Source organism: Apteryx mantelli, chromosome 4 (assembly GCF_036417845.1).
Source record: "Apteryx mantelli isolate bAptMan1 chromosome 4, bAptMan1.hap1, whole genome shotgun sequence".
Taxonomy (NCBI): Eukaryota; Metazoa; Chordata; class Aves; order Apterygiformes; family Apterygidae; genus Apteryx; species Apteryx mantelli.
In genome coordinates this window covers 70,489,933-70,510,191 of record NC_089981.1, presented here as the reverse complement: position 1 = coordinate 70,510,191, position 20,259 = coordinate 70,489,933, and the positions used below count along the sequence as shown (strand labels likewise).

General features: G+C 37.5%; 1 protein-coding gene across 3 annotated transcripts in view; it reads right to left on the bottom strand.

Moving 5' to 3' along the window:
• The window catches only part of TTC8 (tetratricopeptide repeat domain 8), a 45,180-nt gene extending 25,216 nt beyond the window's left edge, over window positions 1-19,964 (bottom strand). Inside the window, exons 1-6 of one of the 3 annotated variants that reach the window (XM_067296907.1) lie at window positions 19,763-19,964; window positions 10,812-10,841; window positions 7,890-8,010; window positions 3,910-3,973; window positions 3,584-3,743; window positions 2,592-2,681 (exon numbers count right to left, since the gene is read on the bottom strand). In XM_067296907.1, the coding sequence (XP_067153008.1) occupies window positions 2,592-2,681; window positions 3,584-3,743; window positions 3,910-3,973; window positions 7,890-8,010; window positions 10,812-10,841; window positions 19,763-19,864 (567 nt within the window). In that variant the 5' untranslated portion in view covers window positions 19,865-19,964. The remainder of the gene's footprint in view (window positions 1-2,591; window positions 2,682-3,583; window positions 3,744-3,909; window positions 3,974-7,889; window positions 8,011-10,811; window positions 10,842-19,762) is intronic. The other 2 variants (XM_067296906.1, XM_067296905.1) reach the window with 2 other exon arrangements.
• Between the last annotated feature and the right edge of the window lie 295 nt (window positions 19,965-20,259).

Genomic DNA, 20,259 nt, shown 5'->3' with positions numbered 1-20,259 from the left:
TTGTCATGTCTGATGAGGAAAGTAAATCTCAACCTACTTTTCTTCTACTTTTGTTCTGAAAAGGGTCTGAACAGACAACCAAAAGACAGTAAAGAATGATTAGCAAAAATACATTTATGGGGAGATTAGAATAGACAGAAGATGATTAAAAATGAAAATAATAAAAGAAGAGAAAATAAAGAAGCGGTGAAACATCTCCTCTTCTAGTTCAATAACAAGGAAGAATTTGACGAAAGCAAGCAAATCTAAAAAAGATAAAAAAGGACGTTTTTTGGATGGCTGGCATGAGAAATTTACTGCCACTATCTATAGGCCCTGACCATCAAACAGATTTAAATGAGTGGACATTCACTTGTATAAAGATATCTAGATTTATCTGAGTAACTCTATTAAAAATCCACAAGCTGAAAAAGATAAAACTTCCTGTTTCATGGCATAAACCAATTGCTAACTGAGATTTAGTAGAGCTCTCTCTAGGGACAGATGATATCTCAGATGTCTACTATGAGGCTTCCTGCACTAGTCCTGCACCTGACTAGTCAGACATAAGTCACTTGAAAACTTATTTTGCCCATTCTTGTATACTTAAACACATAGGAAGACATAGTCATGCAATCAAAAACACATAATCTATTTTAAAGACAGATGTGATAAGTATGCTTTGTAAACACATAAGGAAGAGCTGAGTAGGAGGAGCACATACCAACATGAATAAACAGGCTAATTATGTGAACTTAGTAGTTGCAGGATTTATCATCTCCTTGCACCTGGGAAAGGTGACAGCTCACAGAACTTTAAAACATTAATCAATGACTTATCACAAAGTACAGTCTGCAGTCTAACCTCCTGCTTTGCCTTTAGCCTTAATGCTATCTTGTTTAAAAAAAAGTCACAAATCCATGTAGCTCCAACTTTAAACTTAGATTTTGCATTGTGTGAAACATTAATGTCATAATGTATTAGCTTCATTATACTGACAAGTGCACTGCTGTCTACGGATGTTACCAGGAGGACTGTTGCTTCATATTTTTTGGCTTAAGCCTCTTTTCACACGAAACTGAAGGAAGACAGAGCTACTCTACCTAGGAGAAAGCTAATTTAAAAAAAAATTGTTAAAAAAGTGTTGCATGCCTGAGAGCTGTCACTGAGAATAAATATTTCATCTAACAGCTAACCTACCTACTTAACAATGTATAGAGTTACCCAACAATTAAAAGCTAGCTGTCTTTAAACAGATGAACTAATAAAGCCTACTTTCTTATGGATGTCTCTTGTGTTCCTTAATTCTTCCCAGGCTTCTTACATTCTCCTGTTTTATTGACTTTGATGGATTTAGAATGATGTCTGTGCTGACTGACTGGCCAGGACATAATTGGACAAAAGGCATGCATTTTTTTCAGAACTGATAAAGAATTGACTTGTAACTCTCCTCAGTGGAGATGCTGGTTTGCAAGTCTTTCTTATCTAGCCAGTGATAAGAAATTTAAGGAACACACTATAGCTGAGATCTATTCATCTGTCTAGTTTGGTTAATTGGCCAAAGGACAGAGATGTAAGTAGTGGGTGGGGCACACACTGATCACACAAGACCTATTTCCTCAGAAAATTGCATTGAAAAACAATGCCCTAAATCAGTCTAAATCAGTTTTTAAAAAGCAGCTTAAAAAAACCCCAAAGGAATTTGCTAATCATTTATGAAAAATGATTAACTGCAGTTTTAGGCTGGTGGAGCTGACTTCCACCAGCAGACTTTCTCCAAAAAGACTGAATATATAAAGGTTCTTTCACTTCTAGGTCACGAGCCAAATAACTCATGAGAGAAGGGTCCATCTGATAGTCCTTTGATACCTTCTGCAAAGTGAATTTTTGGTCTCAGCCCAACAGTTGTTTTTTGTGAATGAACTACGCACACAAAACATCATTATCCATACAACTGGTCCTGTTGGGGAAAGATTCAGCTGAAAGGCCACAGAGCGATAGAGCATTACACTACCTTTAGGTCCTCTCTAGTCAGGGCTGAAACACACAAGGTGGACAGAAATACTGATAAACCTATTCTGCTGGCAGAGAGCCTCAGTTTCAATGACTGTCAATCAAAAGATCAAAACTAAAAACAAAAATAAGTTCTGAGCGAAAAGATAAAATATTTATATATAAAAAGAGTATCAACTCATGCCATAAAATCAAAGGGAAAAATCCAAACCATTTGAACATTTTTAGGCCAGTATTGCCACCTATTTGTATGACAGAAGTACATTTCTGGGCACTGAGGAGGGTTCTGCTGGGGCTTTTTCTTTTTTTTTTTTCCCCACCCTTTTTCACTCCTATATGCACAGTTCAAGATTATTTACCAATGGAATATTTTATTCTATCCAAATGTTTTTCCCAGCTTATACTATCAGCATTACCTCTTCAGACATGTTTTCAGTTTCAAGTCTGATAACTACTGCTTGTGAACAGAACATAAATATGCACTATTTTTCTGAGCTTTACATCATTGGTCATGTCCACAATACCATGTATAATTACATTGGAATGATCCCAGAAAGTTAGAAATAGATATCAGAATGTCAACCAAAATAATTACATACCTTTGCCAGTTTGGGTTTACGGGCATATTTTGCTAAATTCAGTCGAGACATATTTATGAAAGGGCCGTCTGGATTTGTTAGCATTGAGGCCTGAAGGAGAGAAAAAAAACTTTTCAGTGGGAAATCCCTTGCATTTTTAATAAAAAATTTAAAAGTATTAGCAGAAGTATACAAAGAAAAATAAAAATGAAGCATCTGTAAATCCATTGCTATACTGTGAAATAGGGGTTTATCTTACAGAATTTCAGTTTTTTGGAAAGTCAGGAATCTAGTCTAAGACAACTGCCTACTCCCATGCAGTCTTTAAAAAAGGTGGGATGAATTGCCTTCTGGAGCTACCCTTCTCTTCCCTTTCTCTACTTATTATAATGTGCCTAAACAAGTAGCTTGGACTTACTGTTAGACGATCTGAAAGTAGGTGGGATACCTAAAAAAAAAAATCTTCTAGAAAGGTTCAGGGAGATGAGTTCATACCCAGGAGAGTGAGAAGTCATTAAGATACCACGTATTGCCCATAATGTGATGTTAATCTACATTACATATTCATGCCAGTTGCATTGTATTAATTTTGCTAATAGAATAGGATAAAACTAGTAAAGTTAATTTTCCTTATCTTCTGAAGTGACAGATACAGAGACACTAATAATTGCTTTTTAGTAAACTGAAAGTAAACTGAAGTTTTTCAGAGGAGGCTTCAACATGTTTGAGGTGAAATCACGATACAGACTTTTCATGGTCTTCAGTGAATAAAAATTGGTCTCACAGAACTTGTGATATTGTCTGTATGTACATTTTATACATAAACAGACTAGCAACCTAATGAGAGGTTATATTTTCAAACCCTACTTTGAAAACACTTTAAACAAGAAATTAAAAACACTGAGTTACCTCAAGCTTGAGATACAGCTTTTAAGTCAACTACAATGTCACTGTGCCATATATTATGGTCAAGAAAGCCATCTCTCTAAGAGCAGAGTCTAAGAATAGCTTACCGTTCCTAGCCTGGCATATCTCCCAGAAGCGCTAGTAATTGGACGAGCTGTGTGAGCTGTTCGAGGTGTTTTTATAGCCTGTTCCATAGTACCTGGCCGTCCACTTTGCGTGCTGGGTCTCACAAATCCTGTAATAGGTCTTCCTGACTGAGTTACTGGCCTGAAGGTGTTAAGCACATTATCCTCACGTTGAGTAGTATTTATCAATAGAGAGACTTTAAACACTTACATCTGAAGCATGTCATTTTAGATGTTAAGTTTAGGATTTGCTCATTTATATAGAGTATTTTATGAGTCACATTTCCTATAAATAAATAATCACATACCTAACAGCTGGGCTGGGACCTCCACCTTGGCTAGTTCCAGGGAGTTTCAAAGATGTTCCTGGTCCTATAAAATAATAGCATTGCTCACTTCACACTGAGATACTGCACCCCAGTGCAGGGGAGTTTAAAAAATGTGTCTTTTAATAAACTGCAAAAATGGTTGGTTGGTTCAAACTGAGGAGACAGTACTAGGCAAAGAGGATGAGAAAAACAAACTGCACAATACTATTTTATTGTGGCAAACTGTCAGGCTACTATAAGAAATCTGTCATAATGAACATGGGAAAAAGTAATCCTCTTGGTAGATTATTTTAGTTCTGTTCTTCTCCTCATCCTTCCTCTAGAGATAGCAAGGATGTTCTGTTCCTTCTTACTTTTCCTCCTCATATGTCCTATAGCTTTCAATGAACTTGTCACTAGTACCTGTGCAACATCCATTTCACTCGAGTTTCAGGTACCATTTGACCCCTTCTTTTCAGTGAAGGCAGACAATATTGTCTTCAAATACAGACTACAACAGATATAGACTATTCTCAAGAGCATCTTAAAAGCAACAGATACTATATAAGTAAAAAAGGTTATCTGAACAATAAGATCAGGCTAACTTGAAATGGAACATTTTCTATCTGGGATTAAAACACTACCCAAACTTGATTAAGTAGGCAAAAACTTTTAGCTACAGGACAAATGGAGAATGATATTTCATGTCATTAGATCCATATACTTCCCCCATCCACAACGTAGAGTCTGGTAAAGCTCAAACTCCTCCATTTTCAAAGGTCATCAATGAAAATACTGAAGTAGTTTGGGCCAGGCAAACAGATGAGAAGTCCCAATTTTCACATCTTTCTGTTTTGATGGTGGATCACTAAGAAATACTAGTTTCTGAATGTAGGTTTTCAATCACCTTTACCCCCATTTTATTATAGTTAAATCAAGATCATGTTTTTCTAACCTTCTAAGAGAATGTCTCAGAGATGATTTTAAAAACTTGGTTAAAAGCAAGATAGGACATCTATACCTGCTTGTCTGTTCACTACCTGTTACCATGTGCAGAAGGAAATTAGATTAAGTTGACACAGTCGTTTCTTGACAAATAGTGTTGTTCAGCTACTTATTTTCTAGGTACTTATGAACTGCTTTATTCTAAATGTTTTCAAGAATTGAAGTTAAATTGATGGGTAGATAACTTCCTGCCTCCTTTTTTTCAAAGATAAACCCCACATTTGCCCTTTTTCAGTCTTATCTCTCCCCCTCCTCAAACTGTAATTATCTCTGAGATGCTACCACTCTGTTGTAGTTAAGTATGAAGTTTATTAAACTTGTTCAAATTGATAACCTCTAAATCAACTTAAATACCTTTTAGCTCCCTTATCTCAGGCTGACATCAAGCACCTCTGTCTCTAATATTACAGTAGCTCCCTGACTGTAGCTGTATTTAGTCTTAGCTAATGCAAAAAAGGTATTAACTATGATCACCTTTGTAAATCCTAATAAATACGTAAGTGATACCAAAACAAGGACCAGAGCTCAGGGTTCTCTCTCTCCTGGAGAGCTGCAGTTAGGCTCCCTCTTGCTTACTTCCTCTTTATAGTCCTGCGAATCTTCCATTCTTTACTGCACAACAGGAAGAGTGGAACATTCACCCAGCCAAGTTTCTAACCTGACAGTTACGGCACTCTTCTGAGAAATGGAGAACTAGTGTTTCACTTTCTGAGCTTTTTTTTTTTTTTTTAAACTATCACAATAATATGTAAACTGCAAGTCATTGCAATCCCTCTTTCAGACATGTGTTTGAATATCAATGATTGTTCTGTGGTTTTAGCATACTGGGAGAATGCTTGCAGGATATAGTTCCTTTGGCCTTGCCACAGGCAACTCAATTGTGGGTCCTTACTTTGTGAATCCCAACTGAACCAGGTATGAATAGATATCAAGAGGAAACAGCAATGCATCTGGCCCTAGCAGCTGCAGAATATATATGTGAACAGGAATCACCAAAAAGTATCATTTTCTTGTAAATCCTATATTATTTAGTAATTAATTAATGATGCAAGAGAAAGCAAAATTATTAGGTAGATAGTTTTGCCTGAAAACAAAGATAGGGATAGATGCAAAATTGAAGTGGATATGTAACTGATGCAAAAAACTTTGAACTGCTTTGTAAGCAAAGTACAGACAATACCAGTTTTACTACAGTAGGTATTCTACAACTTTTTTTAAGAATGTCAAGTATAATTAGAATGGGGGAGGATATCTTGGAAGCTTTGCCTCAGTAAAAGACACTGAGTCAAGACCAAGTATGGCTAATGCATTCCAACAGGAACAAAAAAAGCCCACAGTCAACAAGCACCCTTTTTATTAAGTCATGTGTAAAAGTGGAAGCGATAGCTGTGCCTACCTTTTATATAAAAAGTGTAACAGAGAAGCAGTTCAGATATATAAACAAGGTAAAAATCAAGCTGCAGAAAAAAAGATGCATTTTCTACGTGGTTGTCATTGTTACTGGACTACTGTCTGGTCTTGTGACCAAAACTGAAAAAGGATATCGATAAATTGGAAAAGGTTCAGAGGAGAGTTTCAAGACTCATTCAAAAATTAGAAGATATGCCTCAGAATGAGAAGATAGTTTAGCTTATCGAAAAGATCAATAGGTGAAATTATCACAGTCCTTAACTATTTACTTTGGAACTATACCTTTAAAAATAGAGACTTCATATTGAGCATAATACATACAAGAAGAACCAACAGCTGAAGCTGTAGTTGATAATTCCCACTAGAGATATGGTACACACTGATAAAGCTAGCAAATTTAAATAGCATAATAATTTTCTAAAGACTTCAGTGGATTCTCTCTCTCTGGGAAGTTTTTACATTTTCTGAAAAACTACATACTAGTTAAAGCACATCCAGTGGACTTGAAGCATAAAGAGTGAAGTCTTATCTCAGCAATTCAGTAGCATAGGCTACACTATCACATTGACTTTCTTTGGCTTTGAAATCTGTGACACGCCAACCAGAAAGTCACCTCTTTTTCAGTTTAAATATAGTATGAATGTGTTTTTCCAGAATGCCCTATTTCTCAATAATACTCATCAAATGATTTTTCTTGGCAGATGGTCTCTACCACAGGGGGCATAAAATCAAATAAAAGTCTAAGTAATATAGTTATGCTGTTTTTGAGACAAATACATTATGATAATCTAATTACATGTATGAGTGCAACTTGAGTACTGCTTGACTGTTTTTTATGTGACCAGGCAAGTAATGCCAATGGTTTATTTTTAAATGTAATCAGATACATACAAATATGTGATTGCCTTCTTCTAACCAGATGAGAAAAGCTTTTAATGATTCAAATAAAAATCTCATACTGACTGTACCAGAGAAACAGAGAGAAATAGAAATAATGGCAAAAAATAGTGGAAGATTACTACTGACTGTCCACTTAGAATGTAACTGAGGAACCTGTAAAGAGCTGAATTCAAGAAACAATGACAGGGCTGAAGAAGCAGCCTGGGAAGGAATTGTACAAAAGAGAGCAAAAGCCCTATAGAAAATGTTTGTGGGAAATGGTGCAAAAGAGTGATGTCAGATTTGGACCAGACAGTTGCCTACAGTACAGATATAAGGATGGGATTCACAGAACATCAAGAGGATATATTTCTCTAGCTTCCCATAGAGACCAAAGAGGGTTAAAAGAAATCTATGCACTGATGGGAAAGAGCTAATGAGCACAAAGATGTAAAGGAAAAGCTGACAAAACACTATTTGTCTGAACTCCTGACTAACAGTCTGAAGCACTACATCACAGTCTTGTGGTGTACCTCAACTTTACCATGCAACATGAAAACAATCTAAAACTCTTGCTGCAACAATAACTAAAAGGCTGATCAGTGTGTACTGTTTTATCCTAGATGACAATAATGGCTCAAAGAGCTCCTGTTGCTTCAATGTGTTTAAGTGAAAGTTGTTCTTACGTGCAACTTGAGCAACAGCATTTTCATCAAGCAGCATCTCTGCAATTCCTTCCTGATCCACTTCGATTTCATCCACATACACCATTTCTGTCAAAGCTCGTGTTTTTAGGCTCCAAGCAGCCTGAATAAGGATAAAGCAAAAAGACAAATATCTTTAAGACACCCAGTTAAATAATCCAATTAGCATCTTTGCCCTTCTTCTTTATTTTTTTAATTATTCCCTTCACAGTTTTAATAGGTTTGGGTAAGGTACTGATTTAAACAACTGAGTATACCTAAACACATGCTATAGGTGGACTTAATGCCACTTTTAAAATCAGAGTTGCCTGACATGCAGGTAACAAGTGCAGCCTGAAGCATGGCCCCAACATGCACATTTGAAAAAGCACACTGGGAAACCATGTATCCAAGCTGACCCAGTAGGCTGATGCATGGCTTAGCCTGTCAGTCAAGGCAGTGTGCTGGCGGTTCCCCGCCTGTCTCACCACCCAGCTGTCTGACAGAAGTAGAAAGGGGTTGTGGAGCAGACGTAAAATAGCTCTTTCAGAACAGAACAGATACAGTCACGGAGTTTGGAGGACAGAACTTCATGCCTCATGAAAAGTTACAACTGATTTAGGTCACGGGCAACTGTTTGAGGTCTTGTGCTTTTGAAGACATCCCCAGCCATGACTGCCATTCAAAAACAGATGACAGACACCTTATGCAAACTGGGATGGAAGAAGAGAGGTTAAGTAAAACCACTGTAATGCAAAGTAATGCCCTTCCCAAGAAGTAGAGAAAGAAAGAAAATCTTATAACCAACAGTTGAAGATATTATCTACAGCATTATCAAGTATCCACAATGGATAGTCTTTAAAAAGATCATCTAAATCTCCTTGTTTCAAAGAATCAGCTGTAAAAATGTGTAAATGTATAGATTAAGCATCTCTAACAGACTGTGAGATTACTGAAGTACTTGTTGGTGAACTGAACTGACAAATGGCTAAAGTAAATGTCTTGGAGGATTATGAGAGCAGTGCTGAAAGGCAAGCATAACACTAGACTATGTGACAAGCTTCTTGTACACTATACAGACACCAAATCAATGGAGAGAAAAAAAAAGCAGGAGTCATACAAAAGTACCAACAAACTAAGTGCAGATCCAACTACTTTATTGATAACTTAATAGACCTGTAATGTACTCATAAAGCTGGCATGATAAAGGGAGCCACACAATCAATCACTGAACTTCTTTCAGATATTGAACAGAACACCATAAATTTTCCAGAATAAAACTCATTACCAAAATAATCAGATTTGTTTCTTTTCTGACATGGGCTACAGCAGTCCAGTGGAAAAGCATGTTTAATATTTGCTAAGGAGACATTTCAAATGAGAGACAGAATGATGCTACTCTTAATGGAAGTAAAGGTCAAACACAGAAACATTTGTTCATTAAATAAGAAGCACGAGAAGATCTGGACTTCAGACTTTTCATAACATAAGTCATCATTTAATAGGGACATTTCTCATTCATCAGTTTTTAAACCATATCTTCCACTACACTTATCTCATATAATATCTCTATACAATTTTATAACTGTCTACCAAAAAGAAAGTTTACCTAAAAATGAGGAAAGATATTACTCTATGCTTTAAAAATGATTTCCAAGTAGAAATATAGGAGGAATTTAGCCATCCAGTTCATTCACAATTGGACACCTTTGTTTAAGAGGAGAAAGGAACATGGCAGGATGATTTGAACCTAGGCCAGACAGACATAATCCAGATCTGCTTTATTATCTTTTAGCTTCTTCTTATGTAGTTAGGTGACAACCTTTAACTAGCATTGAGATTTTACAGTTAAATTTTCACCATCCTTAAATGATTTTCATCACTCTATGTAAGTATTTAGTTTGTTGAATTTCTTAACACCCTGAATGTACTCTGGGGTTTTTTGGGGTTTTTTTTTGTTTTTTTTTTTTTAACAGACCTGTGTCTGAAGTTAACATACTCATTGTCTATATTGGGAATATGATGAAATTAGAGATCTCAGTAACCAAACACAGGCTAATTTCCTAGTGGAAATAAGAGAAGCTGCCTATAGTAATGTTCCTTTTCTGGAAATTGCAGTTTCTCTATGCTACTTGGTAAAATTGGGGCCAGGTCTTAACATAGATATAGGTAAATCACTGTGATTTTTCCCATAACAAACATCAGAGAACCCGATGTTTTTAAAAACAATATGCCTCTGTCATTATCAGACGCTTATCTGCCATAAAAAATAGGTTCCTTTGGCTGTTCTTCCAGCTTTGAGTTCCCAGTTTGTGACTTAACAGGCAACAATAACCTTAAATATTGCATACTATTCCTTAATTAAATATCAGTCTGTAGATTAAAGTACTGCTTTTGGCAATGTTTTTATAGGTCTTCTGATCAAAACAGCAAGAGAGAAAAAAATGTCAAATGTTATTTAAACTATAGATAGATGACCTCTACTTTGGGAGACAAACAGACAATCCAAAATTCTTATCTACTAGTTACAGGACCCATAAGAAACAAGACTATAATTTCTACGTATTAAATTAAACGAAATATGAAACAGCGCCCTAAGAGCATCAAGGCTGTTGTATCTGTGAAATACACGTTGGCTTTTTCCTAATCTCATCAGCAGATGAAGGTCATTCAGTTCACGATAGATTCAATTTAGCTTAGAAGGCACTGAGCTACTGCTGAACTGCTGAATAAAACTAAAGGAAATATGTAAAAGAGAAATAAACTTTTAGTAAATATTAAAGCTGCCAATTAAAAAAAAAAACCTTATCAAAAAACAAATTTATGGTATTAAGGATTTAGCATACAAAACAAGTATTATTCAGTGTATTAGAAACTCTTCCTAATTATTTCATCTAATATTTGTATTTATGGAAAGGATTTTACCTGAAACACGGTGTATTCAGAATCTGGCTCCTAAAAAGAGAGGAGATATAAATTAAGGAATAAAAATACCAAACAATAAAAAGAACAAGAAGGAAACAGAATTATAAAATTAAATCAAAATACTCTGTGACCTCTTGTACAAGCATTCCCTCTGTGGCACAAATATCCAAATCTCCACCATTTTATTGCATTATCTCACTTTACACATACTTCCGAGCTAAGCAATGTTTTACAGAATGAAAGCATATTTATAATAAGTATTTTTTCAGATAGCATTTGCTTTCTTGCTTCTGCTGGATCATGTTGGCCAAATCCTAGATTAACATGAGAGGATTCTTAAACTGAAAAACTATCCATTTTAATAATCGAATATGAAACACCTGGAAGATGACAGCAAATCTCAAAAGTTAACTAGATTCTTAGGCCGTGGGCTTCAGAATCCCTACATAAAAAAATACATCTTGGTGCACTTTTGTTAGTTGCTGATGGTATTTGCAGACATCAATGAGGTACATAAGATAAAATTTCTGCGCATATTAAAGCTTTTTGTATTTTTGTGATGGAAATGATGCATTTATTGCATTCCAGACAGTAATGCTGCAAGCAGAATAAACTTCTAACTAATGGTATATTGCATCATCTGATAAACAAATAAGAATAGAAAGAAAACTCCTGAGAGATTATGTTTACCACACACCAGCCAGTGGTTTAGGATCTCAAGAACTTACATACACCTGAAAACTTGAGCTAAAGGTGAGTAAATACTAACAACAGATTAAACGGGGATTTATCATCTTTTATTGATTGTGTAATTATCATGCTTATATAATACTAATATGATGCTTCATGGCTTCTGCTGGTCCTTCCCAGGGACAAGGGAGGAATTTTTCCTCCCTTACATATTACTTGACTTTAGAAAGACAGACAGGGAAGGTGAGAAGCAGAGATGTGCTTCTTCTAAAGCACTATTAGTCTTTTGTAGAGTTGGATAGTTACTTTTCTGCTCCTAGAGGCAGTGGAAAAATCCTTACATATCTGGCCTTGTAAAAAGCTATCAAGGTTAAATTGATGTTAGGTCAAATATAGAACCACAGAATAATTTAGGCTGGAAAGGTACCTCACAAGGTCTCTAGTCCAATCTCCTGCTCAAAGCAAGGTCAGCTATGAGGTCAGACCAGGTTGCTCAGGACTTTCTCCAGTTGGGTCTTGAAAACCTCTAAGTATGGGGAGATTGCACAATGTCTCTGGGCAGCCTGTTCCACTGCATGACTATCCTTATGTCCTTTTCTTTACATCAAGCCAAAACCTCTTTCATTTCAATTTGTCTGCTGTCTCTTGCCATCTTGCCATGCACCACTGTGAAGAGCCTGACTCTGTCTTCTCAGTACTCTCCTTGTAGGAACTGGAAGACTGCACCTGGATGTCTTCTCTGCTCTAAGCCAAACAAGCCTATTTCCCTCAGCCTCTCCTTGCTCCAGCCCCCAGCCATCTTGGTGGCCCTCTGCTCCAATTTACCAACATCTTTCTAATATTGGGGGGCTCAAACTTGGATGCATTCTAGATACAGTCCAACAACTGCCAAGCAGAGACGGATAATCGCTTCCCTCAACCTTGCAGCCATACACCTGTTAAATACTGCCCAGCCCGCTGTTATCTTCCTCTGCTGCCAGGGCACACCACCGGTGTATGTTCATAATTCACCAGCAGATTGGCAAGGGCAGGCTGTTTGTTTTCATCCATAGCAAGACGTAGTCTACTTCTCTCAGTCAGAGCATTTTTACTTAGTGAATTCCATGACAGCAGGAACCTGGAACATGGGTGATGCTCTCTCATCTTCCTTCTGTAGCATATTGGAATTTCTGTGGCTTTTTGTGGATGGTATTTAGAGTCATAAGCCTGTTTATCAGTGCTAGAAAGTGTAAAATACAGTTTATAAATTGAATATTCTATGGAACTAAACATTAAGGGAAGGATTCATCTCAGCTGTCTGTGGTGTGCCAATGACATCTGTGCTTGACTAAGTCACTGAAACTGCCTTTGTATTTTAGATGTCTGATTAAATGAACCCAAAGTTCTTTTATTATGCTGTTTTATTTACAGTATTCAAGCCTTCTAGAAAATAAACTATTATAGCTTTCTCAATAATAAATAAAAGGACATTGAGAGCATTTTATTCACCCCATTGCATCCGACTACTACAGCACATATGGTGTATTAGAAAATGGTTTAAGAGCAGTAGGTGATCTTCCATACCATATGTGCTACAGTAACTAATGAGAACAAGGTTAGGAATACTACGTCAACCCTTACTCAAAAATGCCTTGATGTTACAGTATCTTACTTTAGGCATTGCTCATTAATTTAAAAAATAATTTAAAATCAACTAAATTTGCCTACGTAAGAACATTCATATTGCTAAAAGAAATGTGGAATGTGACAACCTTGTCATTTTGAAAAAAATAAGTCAACCAGCCATACTTACTAAAAGAATTGCTCTGTTACAATGTTAGGTGTTAATATGTATTGTTCATACATCCTAATTTACTTTTTTAGTCTTTGACAAGAAGTATCTTAAGATTTTAGGTAACTCTCAAGAAAGCAATGGAACCCTCTCACTAAGGACAAGTGAGGAACAATTGAAACTAACATTAAAATATCATATGTTTTGAGATAGGTGGGTCTAGCATTTGCTACTCATGCAAGTAATCCACTAGAACAAGATGCCTCAGTAAAGATTTCTTTGAGAGGATTAACAAATAGTACAGCCCTGTAAGCTTCTATCTCAAAACAAAAGGTCATATTTATTCTTCATTTACACATATAAAGCCCCTTTGAAATTAATAAGATTGTAAAAGCAGTAAAGGAAGGATTTAACCCAGATCTCTAAATCCACTGAGGGCATTTTAAAATTAAAGTTAATGTGTAAAGTCAGTCTATTTTAAGACCAAAAATATATTATAAAAATTAAGTCTTCTGATGTTTACCGCCCAGAAGAGGGAATGAAATAAAGCGCGGATTACACATTTTAAATTCTAAAAAAGCTTCAATTACAACTAGTTTCAGTTGAGTATGATTTAATACATGCAGAATATTAAAAACAGCATATTCTGAAAGTATTCTTCAAATGATTAAGAGCAGAAACACAGAGAAAACATTAACCAAGAACAGTGACATTACTGTATCTCTCATTAATTTTTATGCATATTTAGTAAATGTCTTTTGAACCAATAACTGATTTCAGTTAAAGAATTTCCATGTACATAAAGACATCAGCGATACCTTTATTACGACATTATGAAAACCAATGTGCAAGTAATAATGGTAGCTGAAAGCATAAGCCTGGGAGAAGAAGGACAAATGAACAAAAGCAAATTCTCATAGTAGACAATTAAACAAGTTAAAGACAGGACATCCACTGCATGTCTATTAATTATATCAGACAATTTTTTTTTTTTATTGTTAAACTACAGCAGGCCTAGTACATCAGTGCTGGTTTATTGCCTTGAATCTGACATACGGAACACAAAGAAGAGTAATCAGATTAGGTAACTAATCAGGATGATCGGCAGAGACAGCCATGGAGTGTATTTCCTCTAGGTCATGCTATTACTATAAACATAGAAGACAACGCCTACTTACTTATGATAGGAAATAAATGAATTGAACATCACTGGTTTATGTATTTGTATTCCCAAATGCTAGCCATGTAGAATATGTCATGTTATCTATCCTGAGACTGTGAGCACAGAACTAAACTTCATCAGTAAAGTTTAATCTCCTTTCTTAAACTAAGAAATGCACAGAGCTTTCTATAAACATTTTAGTCTTCTATAATATCTAACTCAACAGGAGCTGATATTTTCTTTCAAAATGTTAATCTAGTTACATTTTATTCATAAAGAGTTCTTCATTAAGCAGAATTAATTTTAAAATGCATCGACTTCATTGATGTATTCTTTAAGAATGCAGATTTACAGGGGCACAGCATTTGATACTGCTACATAAGGAAATTTCTGATTTATGCCAGTTGGCTGAAAGGTCAACACCATACCTCAAAAAGCTTTTATGACTTACCACAGCTGGTTACAGAGTTCAAAGAGATTATCAGTAAAACTGTTTTCTGGACCTTCAAATCATCTTTCTCCTACTGTGCTTTAAAGGAAGGTTTCTTAAATACCATTATAATCCCAACAAAACTATATTCTGAATACTAAGGTATATGTATAGAGAGTGGTAAACTGAGAGATATAAGAAGCTGTACTGGTCAAGAAAATTTATTATTTATTACTACATTTATAAGCATGACTGGTAAAGATGCCTACTGCTAAGGCTATGTAGCTTTGTGACAGTGTTGCAGTTGCAACGGAGCAGGAATGGTGCTACCATTTAGTAGACCAGCTGACATTAGTGGCAAAAACGGACAGGGTTTCAGACATGCAAGGTCTTCTGTTTCAGACATGAAAACACTCAGATTAGGCACTTTTAGACTCATATGTTAACTATTACAGTTAAATCACATGTCTTATAAGGCAGAAAGCTAGCTGCCTGAGCACAAAAATGTCCTGCCCTGTAACAGTCACAGTTTAACTCAACCATTCCTGGGCAATATCTCCCACAGCTTGGTTTATATCAACTCCTACTGTCATCTCCTAGTGCATGCTGTTGGAGGAAGTGAGCCCCTGAGCAGCAAATGAGGCTACTGTTCTTGTAAGATCCTTCTTTCACTGGCTGCAGAGGTTGGGAGGCAGGTTCTTAGCAAAATATGGGACAACAGGATGAGAACAGATGGCACTGTGATTACAGCAGTTGAGTATTGCCTTGTGGTGCACAACATCTCACTTAATTCAAACTTTCTGTAAGTGTTACCATTTGTCTGTGATTCTCTGGTGCTCAACATGACATATCTCGGGCCTGATTTGCAGAAGTGCTCCCATTAAGGGAGACAGGCTTTGACCATTAAATGTTTTAGATCTGCTATGTGCTTTTTAAGCATTATGGACCAGACATTTCAGGTTAGGTAGCAAAACTGATACATACTTAACAATTTTGACTGAGTTATTTCTCCAGATTATACTAAAATAGTAGTGATTTAGTCCACACAGATGGAAGACAGCATTGTTTTTCTGGTAGGCGGTTGAAGATGAGAGAAATAAGGTTTGCTCAAAATATTTGGGAACTACTGATTTCACTAACACTCCATATTCAAAAGTAAAACGGACTTCAGGAATCAGCAATCTGCTTGAAAATGGTCTTGGATTCTTAATTCATCAATAGAAAAAAAAAAGTAATCTTAGATCACTTTTACAATATTCATAACTACCATAACTTAACTGATAAGCTACCATTAGAATAAATACTATCAGTTTAATGATAAATAGCATTAGAATAAAAAAGCCAGGAAAACAGTACTGTATGCCACTTATTTGAGTTCTAATTGCCTCAGTGTTCAACCTTGGAATTTAGTATCTTTCAAATGTTTTATAAAATAACAGTGTTATTAAATGCAAAGTAAGCACACTGCAGTACATGAATATGATTTGCTTTTTCATTCTCTTGCCTTAAGTAGACTCAAAATAGCCTGTAAACTTTCAACTACAAATAAAGTAGGTTCTTGAGGCATATTACTATTTCTTTTTCTCTCCAACTGAAGTCAAGCAGGGTGAACGTGTGACAGACCAGTATCTGAAAATGGCAAGTGTTAAAAAGTAAGTAGCTACAAGTGCAACAACATAGCTAGGGGTGTAAGGCTGACCTGTAAGGCTGAACACCCCAGAAGCAGAATAGTAAAATACCGGTTTTCTTGGACAGGTAATCAATATTTGGTGTTGATAACAATAAAAGGTGTAAAATCTAAAACATGATGAGCACAGTAGACTGAAAAAGAGAAACACCATTCTATATTAACTCTGCCGTGAATGTTAAAAGCTAAATGTTAGCTACATAATTAGAAAATGTTTTTCTTTAAGAGATTTTATGTGTAAGATTTTGTATCCTGAGCTGATTAGAGTCTGGTTCAAGTCGCATCACTGAAAATTACTTAATTGTTATTCTGGTTTCTCCAACTTTCTGTATCAGAGCAAACAGAGGATATAAATAATGCTACATCTTCTCCTGTTGGGAGCTGTGTCTTGGTCTGGACTGCCCAATAAGGAATGTTGGGGAAAACAGCTGTATAACCATTACATTTTGAAAACATAAATACATCATGAAATATAGTATTCTTCAGAAGGGTTATGAAGAAATACACTGAGTTGCCATTTAATGACTGCCTTTCAATTTTTTTGAAAGTCTCTAAACTGTTACTGTTACATAAAGTATTTATATAGAGTAAAATCCATTTACTGAGATCTGCAAGACTGCAATGTAAAAAACAGATGTGCTTTACTTGAACATTACTCTATGAAATCTCTTTTCAGAGAAGGACCGAAGCATTGATCCTCACATTTTAAGAAATGTTAAAAAGGATGACTGTTATTTTCTATGCTAAAGTAGATACATTTGGAAATATTTTTAAAAGTAATTTATTCCTGCTTAAACAGAGCTCTTAATATGGATTCCTCAAGAAGATTACAGGGGCAAGAGCAAAACTAACCATACTTCAAGTTTGCCTCTACAGAAAGCAAAGACATTTCTTTTCCTTCTAATCTTACAGGTAGATTTGAAAGATGATGCTGATGAGAAGTATATTTCTAGATAAAATTGTGAACAGGAATGTAGTCTTGAAATAAACATGCTGAGTTATAAAATCCTGTCTTGTGCAGGCAGCCATAACCTGGAAGCCTTTTAAAAAAACGCACAAAACTCAATCTTAAACTGAATTTCAGAGACTTTCATACAGCTCCTCTTCCTTCTAAGAGCTTATGACTTGATGTTTATAGACACCACGCATATCCCTATCCTCCACTACTTGTTTCTCCAAGCATAATTACATAAAAATGAAAAAGGAAGGTGAAAACATTTAAGATAAAGATGAAGCATATAGGTTGGTGTCATCCATTTGGAAGATTAAGTGATCAACTATTTGTCTTAGCTTTGTATAATATTTGCAAAAAAATCTGATATTTGCTGGTATGTAGGGTTCTGGTTCTCTAAGGAGAATGTGTAACTTTACCTAAGGCAATGATTTAATTTATATACTTAGGTGTTTGCAGAATATGTGATCAATGTTTGGATGATAGACTTGGAAGGAAAACCTAATGGGAAAAAAAAAAAAAAAACATTAGACCTATATCCTCTTACTTTGGTTTTCCTGTTTTCCTCCTAAGCATTTTTCTCAGCCTTGTATACCTTATATTCCTTTGTCTACCTCTGTCACTTGCCGATCTCTTCAACAAGTTCCCCACTACTGCCAAAAAAAGGACAGACAATGTTTGGCAAAAGTTTGGAGTTGCCAGGCATAATATAATAATTGTATACTTGAGCTTCAGCACACATTAGACATACAGATGTCTTTATGTTTCCATGTTGAGATCGTAGTTTGGAAAACTTTTTACTAAATCTAAAGATCTATAAATGAATATTAACAGACTCACTGTGATCTTTACAATTCTTATTTACTGCTATTAGCTGCATTGTAATAGTCTCAAGAGCTTCAGTCATGGATCAGGTGCTGTACAACCATATGCAAAGATTTCATGCATCAAGACCCAATAATGTAAAAATACATAAATGATACTGTGTTCAAGACAAATTTTTGAAGGACCTGCCAAGAACTGACACTGGATCCTATTTAGATTTCAGGTCTAATTTTCTTGGAATGTTAAAAACTTTTCTGCTTTCTGCTCATGGGTCCTAGTTGGTGCCTTACAGTAAATAGCATAAAGAAAAATATTGAGCCTAAACTAATATAAACACTTACTATGCTTTACATTTATCATGTGATTGTGCAGCATTTCCTCCTTTTTTTTTTTTAAAAAAAAAAAAAAAACTTTTCCCTTGAAAAGAATTACCTTCAAGATCCTTAAAATCTGTAGCTATAAGATGCTTTGGGACACTTAGTAATTTCCTGTAAAGTATTTATGACCAAGACAAAGTCCATTCAATTACTGTTTTCCAAATTTGGCAGTAAGAGTTTTCGCACACACATGTGCACACACACACACAGAAACCACATTCCCAAATCCTTATTTCTTACAAAACAGTAAGAAAATACACATGCTAAATAACACATGTCCAACATTCCCAGAGCAGGTCAGACTGAACAAATCAACTAAAGTCCACTTTGCTCATGATTACACTGAACTAAATATAGTTTGTTGAAAAAAATCACACATGTAAATATTTGAGCATATATCTTCAACGAATAGCAAATTTTGCTTTTTCCTTGAGGTTTTGGCTGAACTTTTTTACTTATGCAGAAGGACTCTGAGGGTTGTTTTAAACCTATTTGCACAGTTGAGAGCATACACTGGGCTGCGGGCGGGATCCTTTGCAGGGAGGACAGAGGCAAAGATCACCTAGGGGGTATGCATACTCCTCTAAGGACTGATAACAACTAGCAAAACTCACTGGGAAGTTTCCTACGATATCCCTGCGCCAAAAAAAAAAGAAAAAAAAAGGAAAAGGAAAAAAGCACCACGGGACGGACAGAGGCGCCCTTACAAAGCCCCTGCAAGCGGAGAAGCAGCGCCGAGCGGAGAGCCAGCAGGCACCAAGCTAAAATGGTGCCTCCTGCCGCCGTTACCCCGGGGGCTCCGCGGCGGCGGGGCCGGGCAGCCGGGGGCCGCGCCCCAGGGCCCCGGGCGGGGGGACGAGCCGCCTCTCGGCGAGGGGCGCAGGGCCGCGCACGCCCGTTTCGCGAGGCGGCTGCAGCAGGCGGAGGGGACGGGCACCCGCAGACCCCCGCCCGGGCCCGCTGCTGCCCGGGAGGGCGGCGGGGAAGCGGCGCCGCCATTTCCCGCCCCTCAGCGCCCCCCCGCCCGCCCCGGCGCGGCGCGGCGCGGCCCCGCTACCTGCTCGCCGGGCGCCCGCTGCAGCAGCTCGGAGCAGAGGGCCGAGCACTGCGAGAACTTCCTGCGCCTGAAGCAGCTCCAGGCCTGGAACAGCGGCTCCATGGCGGGCCCCCTCCTGCCGCCCCGCCTCCCGCGGCGGCTCCCGCCGGGCCCGAGCGGGGCCCGGGGCGGAGCGGAGCGGGGGCCGCGGAGCTGCTGCCGGGGAAACGGCAGGCCCCGCCTCGGCCTGCGGGGCCTGCGCGCCGCGCCGGGGCAGGCGGGCGGCAGCGCGGGGGCCGCCTGTGCCCTCCTCGGGGGGCCGCGGCCTCGCCCGTGCGGGGGCCCCGCGGAGGGGCCGGGGGAGGCCGATCCCGGGCCCGGCCGCCCGGCGGGGTAGCGGCTGTGCCTGGGGGCGGAAGAGGCCTTTGCGATGTCAGTCTGCAAAACTCCTGGGCATTTACGCTGGATTTATCGCCGCCCCGAGCCTCACTGAATTCATAGCTAGACTTCGTACTGAC